General features: G+C 47.5%; 1 protein-coding gene across 2 annotated transcripts in view; it reads left to right on the top strand.

The window, feature by feature from the left end:
- zhx3 (zinc fingers and homeoboxes 3) overlaps nt 1-19,092 on the top strand; it is a 45,108-nt gene that overhangs the window by 16,272 nt on the left and 9,744 nt on the right. Inside the window, exons 2-5 of one of the 2 annotated variants that reach the window (XM_034172595.1) lie at nt 4,128-5,032; nt 5,429-5,521; nt 5,622-7,241; nt 7,348-8,100. In XM_034172595.1, the coding sequence (XP_034028486.1) occupies nt 4,298-5,032; nt 5,429-5,521; nt 5,622-7,241; nt 7,348-8,100 (3,201 nt within the window). In that variant the 5' untranslated portion in view covers nt 4,128-4,297. Of the gene's footprint in view, nt 1-3,918; nt 5,033-5,428; nt 5,522-5,621; nt 7,242-7,347; nt 8,101-19,092 lie in introns of those variants that run through there. The other variant, XM_034172596.1, reaches the window with a different exon arrangement.

Here is a 19,092-nt window from a genome sequence, read left to right as displayed (position 1 = left end):
GGGGGGGGGGGGGTTGTCATCCTCACTACCTTGGCAAACAAGCCTCATGCACAGAGGAATGCAGGCATCCACCCCCGCACACCACACACACACAAACACGAGCACACACGCTCTCGCCTTCTCTTTTACTGTCAGTTCACCGGAAGCCCACACATGCAAATGCTGACGCGCTCTGAAAGACAGAAACCAAACGTCTCCACTTGGTCAGTCAATGTCCATGCAGTCTCACAAACACGAATTAAAATTGCCAGCCGATGCATTCATACCAGTGAGTCAACAAAGTCGTGTGAGGCTGGTGTTGCTGAGGCATGAATCGCCCACTTTGACGTCCTACAAAAAGCTCTTTGTGTTGTGGTGTTTTGTAGTTTGTGTGCTCACCTGTATTAGGTCTTGGATGTGACACTGTTTTGTCTTCCCTTACTGAGGTGTATCTGCAGATACATCCACACTGTGTTTATATGAAATTAGTACCACACTGCTTTTCTGTTTTTCACTCTTACAGTGCCAACTGATGAGTGCATATTAAGACATTGTTTGCATTACTTGTCCATTTAGTGGCAGAATTGTGGGTGAGATGTCTAAACGTGTCTGCAGACGCTGGATCTTAACTTCCAGGTTCAGGACACTGGCTGAATTGTGCTGGAACATTCTAGGCTTTGCAGCACAGCGAGGACGGAGGGAGGGAGGGAACGACTGGGTGATTGTAGTTTGGGGAACGTTGGAGAGCGGGGGCTGGCAGGGTGGGATGATCTTGGCCGGTTGGAGGGGGATACTGGAGAGCAAAATTCCTCACTGAAACACCTCAGTGCTTCCTCCACAACAGTTAACACCCATCTTTGCCTTGCCTCCTCACCCAACCTGACTTCCCATCCCCCAGCATCGTCTCCCATTTACTCCATCTCCTGTCACCTCCCACCCACACCCAGCACAAGTACGTGATGGATGGCTGAGACTGCCCATCCATAGCCTTTGTGTTGGTCATGTGACCAGCCTGCCTTGGCAGAGCCGTGCCCCCTGATGCAGAGCTGAATGGCAGGGGTGTAGGAGGGGCGTTCAGCAGCCCAAGCCAAGGGCAGTACTCTTAAGGGGGGTGCATGGGAGAACAAGGAGCATCATGTTCCCTCCCGTCAGAAACTTCATTCCTCTGTGAACCCCTCTCACGCCACTTCAAAGAAGAGGTAGAATGCTCATATCTGCCTACCTTTAAAAATAAATAAAATAAAAAATGCAGTTATCATTTTGAAAAGTAAATCCTAATCTGTGTTTTGTGATGTGCAGATGTGTGTGTGTGTGTGTGTGATGTGATGATCGGCAGTGCATCCTTGCCTTGTGCTCGCTCTCTCTCACTCTCACTCACTCACTCACTCGTGGTGGATTCAAATGACTGAAAGACTTCAATACTGCAGTGGGCGTCACCAAAGCTTTAACTTACCAGGGCGAAATGTTTGGTGAAATGTACAATAGATAAAGTTCACTTGGTTATGTCTAATTCCAGAGAAGCAGCTTATTATGTGACATAGGATAACATAATGTCTGATATGGTGCCAGTAGTGTATTCATATTGTAACACTGATCAGAGACATGTTTGACAGTGGCATGAGTTTTGTTTGTGCATACACGGGCCAAGATTATTTGAAATTAAGATTTCTGCCTCCGAAGTTGCATTTGCTTTGGATGTGTTTGTAAAGAACCTGTTGTATAGAGAGGAACAGGATCTGAAGCCTTGAGTGTTGACTTGTTCCATTTATGCAGAACATTGATCTGAGGTGTACCTTTGAGCTCTATGCATGAGGTACAGTGTTTGTTCATTTTAACTGCCCAAGAACAGTCAAACGACATGATATAACTACCTTTCTTTCAGGGCGTTTTCACACCTGAAAGTCCAGAACAAGGTTTGAACCAAGGTTCATGAGTCTGTGTTACATTTTGTACTTTTGGTTTGACTACTTTGGTTTCACATGGCCATAATCCTGGCCATCATCTGTTTACGCTTCTACCATCCGGGAGGTACTATAGAGCTATTTCATTCATTTATTTTCTGTCACCTTATTTTACTTTTTCTCACTCAATATGATATATGGGGGGGGTGGAATATAGCGAATAGCATGTCTTTGATTTCACTTGTTGGCACGATATCTCAAGAGCCAGCTCATCAATTTCATTCATATTTGGCATAAAGCCCCTCTCACACCGGGCCATCATACAGGTGCATATGCTGCGTATCGTGTACGGCAGAAAAGCATGCTGTCTTGGCATTATTACAGTGTCGGTTGGCGTCTGATGGCGTATCGTTGCGCGCCGAGTTTTGCTTCTAGTTGCTTCGCGTTGCTTACTGCGCGTATGTAGCCCTTGCTGCTATAAATAAACCTCATTTTCTGCCTCTCAACCAGTCCTGTCTGCTATCAGAACATTTTGGTGCTCTTAGAATTAGTGGACTGTTTGCAGAAAGAGATCATGTTTTTTTTTTTTTTTTTTTAGTCCTCGTGTAAAAGCTGCAATTCTGCAGCATCTGGATGTCCTGGGAACATTAGTTAATGCTGTGGCAGAATCTGATTGCTTGAGAGAAGAAGAGGAACACAGAAGGAGGCAACAAATCTGCAACAACAGTCCTCAACAATACACAATCCGACAGAATAAAAAATTTTGGTGCTTTGGTGTGGATCACAGTCCGAGGCAGCTTTCACACCTGCTATTTTGGTTTGGCCCAAACTGAAATGCCTGAAGGTCTTGCCCACGTATGTTAGGTGTGAAATCACTCAGATGGAACAAAGTGGAGGATTCTCATCAAGAGGCTTCACTCTTTTGTGTGGTGAAGCCTGTTAGGCTTGGTAAAGAACAAAGTCACATTATGACGGATCAAGGAAATGTATGACAAACTAATTCTATACGTTTGTGTTTGTTTTTGTCTGACAAAACTAATTTTCCCATCTGCAAAATGCGTACCTTGTCAGCTGATGTCAGCAAAGTCTGTCTGAAAGTTTTGAACATGTCAGAACTTTCAGACAGACAGATATCAGGCAGAGAGCTTTACCATTGCTGTTTTTGTTTTTGCCATTTTGTCCTCTGTATGTCATTTATTTTTCCTGCTGTTGTTCTACTGTTCATTGTGGAATTCTGATTGGTCGAAAGTCCAGCAACCAGAGAAAGGACCGACACAGTAAGTGCAGGTCCGTGTCTTGAAGGAATGGACAGCATGCACTCTTGCTCTCTCTGTCAGAGAGGAGATGCAGCAGAGCTGTTCGAGTGAGGAAACGTAACTTCATGCTTCCACAGCACTCAAATGCAGCATATTTGTCTGTAAACCAGGAAAATACATCTGCTCAGTGCAGAACTCCATGGAAATGTGACGCTATCTGTCCATTAGCGCCCCAACTCCACGGGAGACTGACGTATTTGCCAACGGACAAAATATGTAAATGCCTAACTAATCCTTTTGCTCTGTTCGTCATAGTGTGACTGGGCCTTAAGGTTAAAAAAAATCATAATAATGTACAATGGTTATTTGTTTGATTCTGTCTGTGACTCCCATACTATTTTCTGGTATTAGTGCCCCCCCCCCCCCCCCCCCAAAAAAAATCACTTAGATCCTCCATTTTAAAATATTTACAAGCAAGTATTTCAATAGCCAACTGTGTAAAGGTGACTCAAGAATCGACAGACATTCTGTTTTTTTTTTTGTTTTTTTTAAAGTGTGCTCTCTCTTGGGGTCTGTCTGTCTTGAAGGGAAATGAGACTGTTGTGTGGGGGAGGGGGGAGAAAAGGGTTGGACAGGAGGTTTCCCAAAATGCCTCTATAGTGAAGAACTGATGTTGCTTGAATGCCTTCAAGTGTAGTTTAATGCTGGAAGGAAATATTTATTTTAAGATGAATAAAAAAGACTGTATTTTAAGATTTCAGTTCTAATTTCTTGTCTAGTTGTGCGCGATTTTTCATTGGACTGCAAATTTGACCTGAATGTTTTTGTGTGTAAGTTATTCCACCATCTTTACTATTGTTGGTCTGTTTGTTCCACAGTTTAGTTTGAAGTGCAACATTTGATGTCACTGGTTAAATCTGTTCACCATGTTTCAGAAGTATTGTTTTTCATAACTGAAGACTTGAACTAAAACCTGTTCTGTTATTTCCAGGGTTTCAGTCTGACTCGTGATGAGGACGACCAGCTAATGTGCAGACCTGTGGCTATGCTTTGCTGCATTCCTCCCCTCATGCCTGCTCCTTAATCAACCAGAAGCGACCCATATTCAGCCACACCCCACTCACGGCCATTTGACCAACCCCCCCACCCTGGTGTCCCACTATGGCCAGCAAGAGGAAGTCAACTATTCCTTGTATGATTCCCAGCAAGGTCTTGCATCTTCAAGAGGAGCTTGAACAAGACTCTCTAATTCCTCATCAAGCCAGATCATCTGGTCATAACCCCACAGACCCCGGAGAGTCTTCTAAACCAGATGCAGAGGACCCTGTCAAAGACTGTGCTGGAACATACACATGTAGGCCTTGTAACTTTGAAACCCACGACCTTAATCTGTTCTTGGATCATGTGTACAGTGGTCACCCAGACTTCCGCTCAGACCCCAGCTTCCTCTGTATCAACTGTGGAGCTTCTGCACCCAAGTTTGAAGGTCTGGCCCTGCACAATGCCAGGATTCACCCAAGCACATTAAACGCTCCTCTGCAGCTCAGAAGGAGGGATAGGAGGGAGGTAGTTGAGCAGAATTTGGTGACTAGGACAGAGGCCGGGAAGGATGGTGAAATTTCGATAAGCAAAACCCCAATTATGAGAATGTTAAAAGGCAAATCGGAGCCGAAAAGGATAATAGTGTCTCATCCCATCTCTGAGGAGCTTTCTTCAGATTCACAAAGTATCACTCCCTCCAGAGATGCGGAGAGGAAGGATACTCCTGCAGTTACAGTTACACACGTCCCAACTATTGTCCACAATGGAACGTCAGCCAAGGTCACGCTGCCCTCAGCGATACAGATAGTCAATGGCTCTGGAACTTTACCGATACTCAAAACCCCCATCACGCAGGTATGTGGTGTTTCTTTTGTTTCTTGGTTTCACTGTGATGATCTGTTAGTAATTCTGTTTGGATTATTCACGAATTTGTTGTGTTGTTTTTTGTTTTTCCCCATTCACCCAAGTGATTTTCATCTGTGCGTATCTGAAAAATATCAGTTTAATATTGAGAAATGGAAATGTTACTACAGCCTATTTTTAGAAAACTTGCTGGAAAATGTTTGGACAAAAAAAGGAACTGTGAGGGACTTGAAGATTTGTTTTTTACTTTTACAAGATTGTGGGGCATTTCTGTGGGTGTATGTACTCTAATCAACATCCTTCTAGGGTTTTTATTTATTTATTTGTCTTTGATTTATTTATTATTTTATTTTATTATTATTTTTTTCCCTGCCCATTTTTTCTTAGGTAGTCTCAGTGGTTCAGAATAGAAACTTCCATCAATCTGCTCCCATCACAGCTTCAACAGATGTTTCCTCGTCTTCGAAAAATCTCCCAAAGGTTTTATTTATTTAATGAAATTTGATTAACAGTATTTAATGATTATCACAGGGTAAAGTGAGCATTTTGACAAAAATTCTTTGTATTCTTCCACTCTTAGGTAATGATTCCTTTGAGCAGCATCCCAACCTATAGTGCCTCCATGGACTCGTCTTCTTTCCTAAAGACTTCTTTCAGTAAGTTCCCATACCCCACAAAAGCTGAGCTCTGCTACCTGACTGTGGTCACAAAGTTCCCTGAAGAGCAGATCAAGATCTGGTTCACGGCCCAGAGACTTAAACAGGGCATCAGCTGGTCTCCAGAGGAGATTGAGGAAGCCAGGAGGAAGATGTTCAACACCATCATCCAGACTACACCCTCCAACTCCCAGAACCAGACCCAGAGTCATCACAGCTCAGCTCAACACACAATCACAGTTCTACCTGCCTCATTGGGGGCCACAGGGATTCCGCAAATCCTTCAAAGCTCCCTTGTCACCCAAGGAGGGGTCATCGTTACCCAGCCAGTGGTGGCCAACGGTATCCAGGTTAGCAATGCTCCTGTGGCTCTGGCTGTCACACCAAAGCCTCAAGCAGCAGCTCGCCCCATGATGCAGGCTCGGCCTGCTGCAGCCCTGGTGGCTGACAAAGGAAGCAGCATGGTGGTGGGGACTGTGGGCAGCAGTAGTATTGTGAGCAATGTCATTAGCAGCAGTAATGGTAGTAGAAGGGGAGGAGGGAACAATAACAATGTTATTAGTGGGTCAAGTGGTAACAGTCCATCCAGTGTCATCAATCTAAGTCTAAGCAACAGTAAACACAGTGATGCCAAGGCAAGCAATGTGAATGGTAGACACTGCACTGCTCATGCTGATTCTCATGACAAGAGCAACAGCAGTGTTGCCAAACATTTAAATGCTCCTAAAAGCCACAATGATTGTAAGAACACTGACATCAGCAAATCTAACAACACCAGCATTGTAGACAGTAACAATGACAAAAATAATAACAAAAGCACCACAAGTGGCAAACACAACAGCGATGGCAAAAACAGCAACGATGGACGGAAGAGCAAGGAAGGTAATAATGGCAGCAACAAAATTAATGCAGCTACAAGAAGTAGTTCCCCCGCAAGCACAGAGGGCCCAAGTGATGTTGCAACCCGCAGTGATTCACCACCAGTCAAAAATGAGGAGGTGCCTTCTCCAGCTTCCAAATCGTCTTTCCCATCTCCAGCAGCTCCTTCAGGCAGCTCTCAGACACTTGTTAACACATTCCTGGACCCCATCTTCTCCAAGAGCAAGAAGTCTCAGGAGCAGCTTGGTACTCTGAAGGATAGCTTTCAGGTCAGTCAATTTCCAGACCATGATGAGGTGGAGCGGCTCACTGGTATAACTGGACTCACAGTGCGAGAGGTCCGCAAGTGGTTCAGTGACCGGCGCTACCACTTTCGCAATCACAAAGGTACACGCTCCACCACAGGTAGCCAGAGTAAGTCTGGCACTGCCACAGGAGGAGGGAGTGGCACAAATGCGACAGGGAGTGGCGCTGCTGCCAGTCCCGTCGAGCTGTCTGAAAGTAGCAGCACGTCTGGTGCAAAAACTCCCCAGCAGGGCTCAGCACCCCTCAGCCCATGTGTCACACAGACTCCCACCTCTCCTACCACACCTTCTCGCCGACATACCAGAGCACCCTCTCCAGATTTCACAGCTGTTCGCTACAAAGAGAGGGAGCCTTACCAGGTGAGATTATTACAACAAGATTAAAATGCTGAAGGAGAAGTAATTTAGTTTGACAAGTGCAACTTATTCTGAGTAGTTGACTTTGACCTTTCTCTTTTATGTTTAGGTCAGGGCACTAGAGGCCAGCTTTGCCCAGGACCCTGACCCTACAGTAGAGGAAGTGGATAGACTACGAACTGAGACTAAAATGACCAGAAGGGAGATCCACGGCTGGTTCACTGAGAGGAAGAAGCGAGTGGCGGCTGAGAAAAAGAAGGAGGAGGCAGAGCGGGCATTGCAAGAGTTGGAAGAAGAGGTAGAAGGTGATTGGGAGGCGCGACAGCATGAGGACACTTCAGGAGAGCTTAAAGTTAACCCTATTAAAATAAATCTGAAGATGCTAAAGGTGACTGAGGCTAACGGTAAACCTGACAGGGAAACTTTACAAAGCCCAACGCTACATCTTCAGTCTAGCAGCACATCTGCACGCCTCTCTGACCCCGCTCCGTCCCTTACCTCCAAACCATCCCAGTCTCCAAAAACATGTTCCTCCAACCCAACACCCAAAACATCCCACTCTCCCAAGCCATCATCAGTTCGAGGCAAGAAGACTGTGAAGCAGCTGCACCTGCTTAAACAGATTTATGCCAGGACCCAGTGGCCGAGTGCTTCAGACTACGATGAACTAATGACCACTACAGAGCTGACAAGGCCAGAAATAGTGCGTTGGTTTGGGGACTGTCGTTACGTTCAGAAGAACGGCCAGCTGAAGTGGCTGGAGGCTTACCAGAACGTGGCTCTGGCAGAGGACCTTCAGAAAGGGAACACACAGATTCTCCAAGATCATCTTGATGCCCACAGCAGCCTGGATGAGTCAAAGGTATTTATCAAGAAAGGGACAGTGATGGTTAAATGGTGGGCGTGAGACCAGAGGATCCTTGGTTCAAACCCTGGCTGGAAAATCACAAAGGGCCATTGGGCAAGGTCTTTAATCTCCAGGTTGTTCCTGGTGTGTAGTGAGCACCTTGCATGGTAGCACCCTGACGTGTGTGTGTGAGAGAGAGAGAGAGAGAGAATGCAAGGTATTACGGTACGGTAAAGGAGATTCTGATTCAGATGGAAAAGCCCTATGTAAATGCAGTCCATTTATATAGTGCAATTGCATGCAATTTGTGTTGATCCTTGATTTGAAGGTGACTTTTTTAATAATCTGAGTAAAAAAAGAAACATGATTCATTTGTGCCGCTGCTTTCAGTGGCATTTGTTAGAAATTATTCTTGACAAGGTTTTGCTTTCCTGTGGGTTCAGGATTTAAGTCTTGAGGGCTGTTTCACAAAATGTACAGTGGAATAAGGTGGTATTTCTCAGTCTTAAAAGCAGTGATTTTTATATATATATATATATATATATATATAAAATAAGTATTTGAACACCCTGCGATTTTGCAAGTTCTCGCACTTAGAAATCATGGAGGGGTCTGAAATTTTCATCTTAGGTGCATGTCCACTGTGAGACATAATCTTAAAAAAAAAAAAAAATCCGGAAATCACAATGTATGATTTTTTTTTTTTTTTTTTTTTTTTTTTTTATAATTTATTTGTATGTTACTGCTGCAAATAAGTATTTGAACACCTGTGAAAATCAATGTTAATGTTTGGTACAGTAGCCTTTGTTTGCAGTTACAGAGGTCAAACTTTTCGTGTAGTTTTTCACCAGGTTTGCACACACTGCAGCAGGGATTTTGGTCCACTCCTCCATACAGATCTTCTCCAAATCTTTCAGGTTTGGAGTTTCAGCTCCCTCCAAAGATTTTCTATTGAGTTCAGGTCTGGAGACTGGCCAGGCCACACCAGGACCTTGAAATGCTTCTTACGGAGCCCCTCCTTAGTTGCCCTGGCTGTGTGTTTGGGGTCATTGTCATGCTAGAATACCCAGCCATGACCCATCTTCAATGCTCTTACTGAGGGAAGGAGGTTGTTTGCCAAAATCTCGCAGTACATGACCCCATCCATCCTCTCTTCAATACGGTACAGTCGTCCTGTCCACTTTGCAGAAGAGCACCCCCAGAGTATGATGTTTCGACCCCCATGCTTCACGGTTGGGATGGTTTTCTTGGGGTTGTTCTCATCCTCTAAACATGGTAAGTGGAGATGATTCCAAAATGACCACATGACCTTCTCCCATGCCTCCTCTGGATCATCCAGATGGTCACTGGTGAACTTCAAACAGACATGGACATGTGCTGGCTTGAGCAGGGGGACCTTGCTGCCCTGCTGGATTTTAAACCATGACAGCATCATGTGTTACTAATGTAATCTTTGTGACTGTGGTCCCAGCTCTCTTCATGTCATTGACCAGGTCCTCCTTTGTAGTTCTGAGCATTCTCAGAATCATCCTTACCCCACAAAGTGAGATTTTGCATGGAATCCCAGACCGAGGGAGATTGACAGGCATCTTGTGTTTCTTCCACTTTCTAATAAATACAAGTAATCATAACAGTTGTTGTCTTCTACCAAGCTGCTTGTCTGCTGTCCTGTAGTCCATCCCAGCCTTGTGCAGGTCTACAGTTTTGTCCCCAGTGTCCTTAGACAGCTCTTTGCTCTTGGCTATGGTGAACAGGTTGGAGTGTGATTGAGTGTGTGAACAGGTGTCTTTTATACAGGTAACAAGTTCAAACAGGTGCAATTAATACAGGTAAAGAGTGCAGAATAACAGGGCTTCTTAAAGAAAAATTAACAGGTCTGTGTGAGCCAGAATTCTTGCTGGTTGGTAGGTGTTCAAATACTTATTTGCAGCAGTAACATACAAATAAATTATTAAAAAATCATATATTCTGATTTCCAGATTTTTTTATTTTATTTTTTTATATTATGTCTCACAGTGGACATGCACCTAAGATGAAAATTTCAGACCCCTCCGTGATTTCTAAGTGGGAGAACTTGCAAAACCGCAGGGTGTTCAAATACTTATTTTCCTCACTGTATGTCGTATATGTATGTATATACACACGTGTGTGTATGTATGTATGTATATCTCAAAGTCAGCTTTATTGTCAAATATGCTATACATGCTCGACATAGCACAGATGAAATTTCAGTCCTCTCAGGCCCACGGTGCAGAGTATAGAATAAAAACTACGACTAAGCTAAGTATCCTGTGGGTTCACCACCTGCAGAAGGGGCCATGGGGGTCGGGTGCAGAGAGGATTGGGTGGCGGTCGAGGGCGGGTGGCCGGCGGCCCTGTCCATGCTCACAGCCCCTGGCTGTTGGGACGTGGAATGTCACCTCGCTAGTGGGGAAGGAGCCTGAGCTTGTGCGGGAGGTTGAGAGATACCGACTAGAGATAGTAGGGCTCACCTCCACGCACAGCTTGGCGGACTCATCCATTACCCAGGCCGAAGTCACCGAGGTGGTTAGAAAGCTCCTCGGTGGCAAGGCTCCTGGGGTGGATGAAATCCGTCCTGAGTACCTTAAGTCTCTGGATGTTGTAGGGCTGTCTTGGCTGACACACCTCTGCAACATTGCGTGGCGATCGGGGACAGTGCATCTGGATTGGCAGACCGGGGAGGTGGTCCCTCTGTTTAAGAAGGGGGACCGGAGGGTGTGTTCCAACTATAGGGGGATCACACTTCTCAGCCTCCCTGGTAAGGTCTATTCCAGAGTACTGGAGAGGAGAATTCGACCGATGGTTGAACCTCGGATTCAGGAGGAGCAGTGTGGTTTTCGTCCTGGTCGCGGCACACTGGACCAGCTCTACACGCTCCATCGAGTGCTCGAGGGTTCATGGGAGTTTGCCCAACCAGTCCACATGTGTTTTGTGGATCTGGAGAAGGCATTCGACCGTGTCCCGCGGAGCGCCCTATGGGGAGTGCTCCGGGAGTACGGGGTCCGGGGTCCTTTGCTAAGGGCTATCCGGTCCCTGTACGACCGCAGCAGGAGCTTGGTTCGCATTGCCGGTAGTAAGTCAAACCTGTTTCCAGTGCACATTGGCCTCCACCAGGGCTGCCCTTTGGCACCGGTTCTGTTCATTATTTTTATGGACAGAATTTCTAGGCGCAGCCAGGGTGTAGAGGGGGTCTGGTTTGGGAACCACAGAATCTCGTCTCTGCTGTTTGCAGACGATGTGGTTCTGTTGGCTTTGTCAAATCAGGACCTTCAGCGTGCACTGGGGTGGTTTGCAGCGAAGTGTGGAGCGTCCGGGATGAAAATCAGCACCTCCAAATCCGAGGCCATGGTTCTCGACCGGAAAAAGGTGCTTTGCCCTCTTCAGGTCGGTGGAGTGTCCTTGCCTCAAGTGGAGGAGTTTAAGTATCTCAGGGTCTTGTTCACGAGTGAGGGACGGATGGAGCGTGAGATCGATAGACGGATCGGTGCAGCATCTGCAGTAATGCGGTCGCTGTATCGGACCGTCGTGGTGAAGAGAGAGCTGAGTAGGGGGGCAAAGCTCTCGATTTACCGATCGATCTAAGTTCCGATCCTCACCTATGGTCATGAGATTTGGCTCATGACCGAAAGAACGAGATCGCGAGTACAAGCGGCCAAGATGAGTTTCCTCCGCAAGGTGGCTGGGTGCTCCCTTAGAGATAGGGGAGGAGCTCGGAGTCGAGCCGCTGCTCCTCCATGTCGAAAGGAGTCAGTTGAGGTGGCTCGGGCATCTTTTCCATATGCCCCCTGGACGCCTCGCTGGAGAGGTGTTCCGGGCACGTCCCACTGGGAGGAGGCCCCGGGGAAGACCCAGGACACGCTGGAGGGACTACATCTCTCGGCTGGCTTGGGAACGCCTTGGGGTTCCCCCGGAGGAGCTGGAGGAGGTGTGTGTGTGGATCGGGAGGTCTGGGCGGCTTTGCTTGAGCTGCTGCCCCCGCGACCCGACTCCGGATAAAGCGGAAGAAAATGGATGGATGGACTAAGCTAAGTAAAAACTTTACCTTAAATATTACTGATTTACAAAATAAAATAATATAAAACAGTGTAGGTCGTTTAAGTATAACAGTATGATGCTGTTGGGCAAATGGCAAAGTGTACTATTATAAACAGTATGACATTAAATACGTTAGTGCAATGTATAACAGAGTAATACAGTGGTGCAAGTGGCAGTATGCTGATGATAGTGTAATGACTGTATACTAGTGTACCAGTACAGGCAGTCCTGATGTGGATGCAATAGTGCAATGGGGGAGGATAAAGTGAGGTGTGCGTGGGCATGCACGGTCAGTGGGGGGTGTCACGGGGGGTGAGTGGAGGCAGAGAAGGGAGGGAGTTGAGCATCCTGACTGCCCGGTGGAGGAAACTGTCTTTGAGCCTGCTGGTTTTGGCCCGGAGACTCTGCAGTCTCGTCCCTGATGGCAGAAGGATAAAAAGATTGTGAGTTGGGTGGGTGGGGTCACCTGCGATCCTGGTGGCTTTGCAGGTGAGGCGGGTGTGGTAGATGTCCAGCAGAGAGGGGAGAGGAACACCGACGATCTTCCCAGCTGCTTTCACAGTGCGCTGCAGGGTCTTGCGGCAGGATACAGTGCAGGCACCGTACCACACAGTGATGCTGCTGGTCAGGATGCTCTCGATGGTACCCCTGTAGAAGGAGTACATGATGGGTGTCGGGGCTCTTGCTTTCCTCAGTTTCCGCAGAAAGTAGAGTCGCTGTTGGGCTTTTTTGGCCAGAGATGTGGTGTTGATGTTCCAGGACAGGTCTTGGGAGATGTGTACACCCAGGAACTTTGTGCTGCTCACCAGCTCCACTTCAGCGCCATTGATGGTTAGTGGAGCGTGCAGAGCGGGCTCTCTCCTGAAGTCCACGGGATATATATATATATATATATATATATATATATATATATATATATATATATATATATATATATATATATATAATACTCACAATTCCAATGTAGTTGGGACGTTGTGTGAAATGTAAAAAACAATACAATGATTTGCAAATCCTCTTCAACCTATATTTAGTTGAATACAGTGGTCCCTCGCTATAACGCGGTTCACCTTTCGCGGCCTCGCAGTTTCATGGATTTGTTTTAGTGCAATTTTGCATGTGTTTTTTTTTTTTTTTATATACAGCGCATTGTTCTGCGTCCTTATCAGGCGGGCCAGTCGCGGCACTGGTTGGCATCACCAGGATTGCTCTCACTGCCTCCGATGCGCTTACTGCGGGCTCGGTAAACGCAGCAGCGGGCCACTCACACCACCCTCCTGTCTGCTGTGCGGAGCTACGCCAAATCTGGCAACAGGTCCAGAGACTACGCTCGCTGTTTTGATCCGGATGTTGACCGCAGCCGCAGAGCTCCGTGGCCACCGAGAGAGGACTTGGATTCTTTGCGGGTCCCACATCCGTACCTCCGGAGGCAGTGAGCGAAGGGAGAGTATGCACATTGTGTTCTGCGTGTGTCTGTTTATAATCTTCTCGCACAGAAGAAAAAAGAGAGTGTTTAGACAGAAGAGAAAAGTGAGAAAATGTTGATGCCTTTTTGAGAAAAGTGTATAAAGTGGGTAGTGAGGGGTTTTACAGCCTTAAAACATCTATAATAATTGCAAAAAAATAGCTCTGACTACTTCGTGGATTTCGCTTATAGCGGGTTATTTTTAGAACGTAACTCCCGCGATAAATGAGGGACCACTGTACACCACAAAGACAAGATATTTAATGTTCAAAATGATAGACTTTTTTGTTTTTGTGCAAATATTTATTCATTTTGAAATTGATGCCTGGAATACATTTCAAATAAGCTGGGACAAGGGCAACAAAAGACTGGGAAAGTTGATGAATGCTCAAAGAACACCTGTTTGGGAACATTCCACAGGTGAACAGGTTAATTGGAAACAGGGGAGTGTCATAATTGGGTATAAAAGAAGCATCCCCAAAAGGCTCAGCCTTTCACAAGGAAAGATGGGGTGAGTATCACCACTTTGTGAACAACTGCGTGAAAAAATAGTCCAACAGTTTAAGAACAATGTTTCTCAACATCCAATTGCAAGGAGTTTAGGGATTCCATCATCTACAATCCGTAATATAATCAGAAGATTCAGAGAATCTGGAGAACTTTCTACACGTAAGCGGCAAGGCCGAAAACCAACATTGAATGCCTGTGACCTTCGATCCCTCAGGCGGCACTGGATTAAAAACCGACATCATTGTGTAAGGAATCTTACCGCATGGGCTCAGGAACCCTTCAGAAAACTGTTGTCAGTTAACACATTTTGTCGCTACATCTACAAGTGCAAGTTAAAACTCTACCATGCAAAGCAAAAGTCATACATCAACAACTTCCAGAAATGCCGCCACCTTCTCTGGGCCCGAGCTCATTTGAAATGGACAGACGCAAAGTGGAAAAGTGTACTATGGTCTGATGAGTCCACGTTTCAAATTGTTCTTTGGAAATCATGGACGTCGTGTCCTCCAGACAAAAGAGGAAAAGGACCATCCAGATTGTTACCAGCGCAAAGTTCAAAAACAAGCATCTGTGATGGTATGGGGGTGTGTTAGTGCCCATGGCATGGGCAGTTTACACATCTGTGATGCAGAGGTCGAATTAGTACATGCATGTGCTAGTTTGTGTATGTATTATTAGAGCGGTGCGTGTAATTTTATACTGCACTAGCACTGGTGCAAGTAATTTTATCTAAGTTTTATCAACTATAAGCACCAGTAGAATGACCTAATAAAGGAATAAATAAGGAAAAAACAATTTCCAGTGTGTTGTCTTCGTCTTCCCTGCGTTTTATGAGTCTCACACACGGAGCGAGTTGCTGTGCTCTGTTTGTTGTGCAAAGCTGGCAAATGTCGCAAGCGGTGCCTTCTCTGGGTTCACAAAATCCTCATGAGACGTTCCCGATTCGGGGAGTTTCATTATTTGCTGCAAGAGCTGCAGCAAATAACTGGAGCTGCAGGAGCTCCATCCATCCATTTTCTTCCGCTTTATCCGGAGTCGGGTCGCGGGGGCAGCAGCTCAAGCAAAGCCGCCCAGACCTCCCGATCCACACACACCTCCCCCAGCTCCTCGGGGGGAACCCCAAGGCTTTCCCAAGCCAGCTGAGAGATATAGTCCCTCCAGCGTGTCCTGGGTCTTCCCCGGGGCCTCCTCCCAGTGGGACGTGCCCGGAACACCTCTCCAGCGAGGCGTCCAGGGGGCATCCGGAAAAGATGCCCGAGCCACCTCAACTGACTCCTTTCGACGTGGAGGAGCAGCGGCTCGACTCCGAGCTCCTCCCGAGTGACCGAGCTCCTCACCCTATCTCTAAGGGAGCACCCAGCCACCCTGCGGAGGAAACTCTTCTCGGCCGGCAATGCGAACCAAGCTCCTGCTGCGGTCTTACAGGGATCGGAGAGCCCTTAGCAAAGGGCTCCGGACCCCATATTCCCGGAGCACTCCCCACAGGGTGCCCCGAGGGACACGGTCGAACGCCTTCTCCAGATCCACAAAACACCTGTGGACTGGTTGGGCGAACTCCCATGAACCCTCGAGCACCTGATGGAGCGTGTAGAGCTGGTCCAGGGTGCCACGACCAGGACGAAAACCACACTACTCCTCCTGAATCCGAGGTTCGACCATCGGTCGAATTCTCCTCTCCAGTACTCTGGAATAGACCTTACCGGGGAGGCTGAGGAGTGTGATCCCCCTATAGTTGGAACACACCCTCCGGTCCCCCTTCTTAAACAGAGGGGCCACCACCCCGGTCTGCCAATCCAGAGGCACTGTCCCCGATCGCCACGCGATGTTGCAGAGGCGTGTCAGCCAAGACAGTCCCACAACATCCAGAGACTTAAGGTACTCAGGACGGATTTCATCCACCCCAGGAGCCTTGCCACCGAGGAGCTTTCTAACCACCTCGGTGACTTCGGCCTGGGTAATGGATGAGTCCGCCTCTGAGTCCCCAGTCTCCGCTTCCTCTTCGGAAGACGTGACGATGGGATTGAGGAGATCCTTGAAGTACTCCTTCCACCGCCCGACAACATCCCCAGTCAGGGTCAACAGCTCCCCACTCGCACCGTAAACAGTGCTGGTTGAGAGCTGCTTCCACCTCCTGAGGTGTCGGACGGTTTGCCAGAATCTCTTCGAGGCCGACTGATAGTCCTCCATAGCCTCCCCGAACTCCTCCCAGACCCGAGTTTTTGCCTCTGTGACCGCACGGGCTGCGGCACGCTTGGCCTGCCGGCACCTGTCAGCTGCCTCTGGGGTCCCACCTACCAACAAAGATAAGTAGGACTCCTTCAGCTTGACGGCATCCCTTACTTCCGGTGTCCACCACCGGGTTCAAGGATTGTCGCCGCGACAGGCACCAGAGACCTTGCGACCACAGCTACGAGCAGCCGCATCGACAATGGAGGTGGAGAACATGGTCCACTCGGACTCCATGTCTCCAACCTCCCCTGGGATCTGGGAGAAGCTCTCCCGAAAGTGGGAGTTGAAGACCTCGCTGACAGAGGGTTCTGCCAGTCGTTCCCAGCAGACCCTCACGATACGTTTGGGCCTGCCAGGTCTTACCGGCTTCCTCCCTTCCCAGCGGATCCAACTCACCACCAGGTGGTGATCAGTCGACAGCTCTGCCCCTCTCTTCACTCGAGTGTCCGAGACACGTGGCCGAAGGTCAGATGATACAACTACAAAGTCGATCATCGACCTCTGGCTCAGGGTGTCCTGGTGCCACGTGCACTGATGGACCCCCTTGTGCTCGAACATGGTGTTCGTGATGGACAAACTGTGACTAGCACAGAAGTCCACCAACTGAACACCACTCGGGTTCAGATCGGGGAGGCCGTGCTTCCCGATCACCCCCCCTCCAGTTCTCACTGTCGCCGCCCACGTGGGCGTTGAAATCCCCCAGGAGAACAATGGAGTCCCCAGTCGGAGCGCTATCTAGTACCCCTCCCAGCGACTCCAGGAAGGTCAGGTACTCTGCACTGCTTCTCGGCCCGTAGGCCGAGACAACGGTGAGAGACCTCTCCCCAACCCAAAGGCGTAGGGACGCGACCCTCTCGTTCACCAGAGTGAACTCCAACACTTGGCGACTGAGCTGGGGAGCAATAAGCAATACGACCTCAGCTCTCCGCCTCTTCCCATGGGCAACGTCAGAAAAATCAAGCGTCCAGCCCCTCTCCAGGAGTTGGGTACCAGAGCCCAAGCTGTGCGTGGAGGTGAGCCCGACTGAGGTGACATTCCACGTCCCAACAGCCACGGGCTGTGAGCGTGGACCGGGCCGCCGGGCCACCCGCCCTCGACTGCCACCCAATCCTCTTTGCACCCGGCCCCCATGGCCCCCTCTGCAGGTGGGCGGGCCCATGTCGCTCTTTCGGGCTGAGCCCGGCCGGGCCCCATGGGCTAAGGCCCGTCCACCAGGCGCTCGCGCACGAGCCCCAACCCCGGGCCTGGCTCCAGGGTGGGACCCCGGCTCCGCCGTACCGGTCGACATCTCGCTCCTTGATCTTTTACTGGTCATGGAGGTTCTGAACTGCCCTTAGTCTGACCCGTCACCTAGGACCTTTTTGCCTTGGGAGACCCTACAGGGAGCACAAAGCCCCCGACAACATAGCTCCTAGGATCATCCGGGTACGCAAACTCCCCCACCACGATAAGGTGGCAGCTAGAGGGTGAGTGGAGAATATATATATATATATATATTGTGTGTGTGTGTGTGTGTGTGTGTGTGTGTGTGTGTGTGTGTGTGTGTGTGTGTGAAACACCATTACCACAGAGATTTATTCTGTGCAGCCTGGCTTGGCTAATTCTGGTCCCACTTATTGGTTCAGTCACCGGTCATTCAAAACAAACACTCAGTGGTGGTTTTATGTTTGGGCTCACGCATTCCGCCATTGTCTGCCACATATGTTCACTTTCTTGTATTACTGACGCAGAATTTCATTTTTTGCTAGTTATAGGTTTCAGCTCTTCATAAGCCTCAGTTTGTGTTTGTGCCGCTGAGATAAAGTATGGGACAGGTGTCTGATGGATCCATAACATCTTTAAGGACAGCAGTGCACACGCATTTTTAACATGGTTACATCTACTCATCCTTAGGAAAATCTTTGAAAGTGTCAGTTTTACTTCTTAATTCATTAATTTATTGTCCATCGGACATCAGCATGAGTCACAATTCAGATCAGTAAATGCACTTAGACTTTTTATGCCCCCACTCAGTGATGTTGGTGGTGGCATAATGTTTTCACTCCATTTATTTGTGAACAATAACTAAAGAATGCCTCATCTGATTGACGCCATTTCTTGGTGGTATATTGGGGGATGATGGAGGAAGGTTCCTTTTGAAAATAGGTCAGTGCACTACATGTTGGTCATAACTCCACATATGTTTATCAGAGTGTATAATTCTCTGTGCGCCTATGTTTAAATAATAACGATCTTGCTCTAGCTACATATCTCTACCTCTGCTTCCCACTTTAGTGTTTTCAGTTTCAAGCCAGGCTCAAGGTATTACAAACATACTTTAATTATTGAATGTAATGCAGTCATGTCTCTAACCAGCTTTCGTTTTGGACTTTTGCATAGATCATTATCTCCTTTTTTCCCTGTTGCTATAGAAATTTATGCACAGAGATCCGTTTGGTATATATATATATATATATATATATATATATATATATATATATATAAAAACAGTAAACCCCAAACAAGCCTGCAAAGTAAATACAATTAATTTGGAGCAGTCTCCTTAGACTCCATATCATCATGGTAGCCTTTTCAAGCCAAACTCAACGTTTAGTCTAATGTTTAATCTGATTTAAAACATTAGGGTTCCACAAATTTAAACATTTTGCAACTGTACACCCTCATTGATTGTAAATGGTGGAAGAAAATGTCTGGAGCCTGGACTTGAAAATACAGAACTCAACTGCTTAATTTTAGTTGGCAAACTG

The sequence above is a fragment of the Thalassophryne amazonica genome, chromosome 6 (genome assembly GCF_902500255.1).
Source record: "Thalassophryne amazonica chromosome 6, fThaAma1.1, whole genome shotgun sequence".
In the NCBI taxonomy this organism is placed as follows: domain Eukaryota; kingdom Metazoa; phylum Chordata; class Actinopteri; order Batrachoidiformes; family Batrachoididae; genus Thalassophryne; species Thalassophryne amazonica.
Note: the sequence above shows the minus strand (reverse complement) of the source record. Positions and strands in the feature narration are given on the sequence as shown.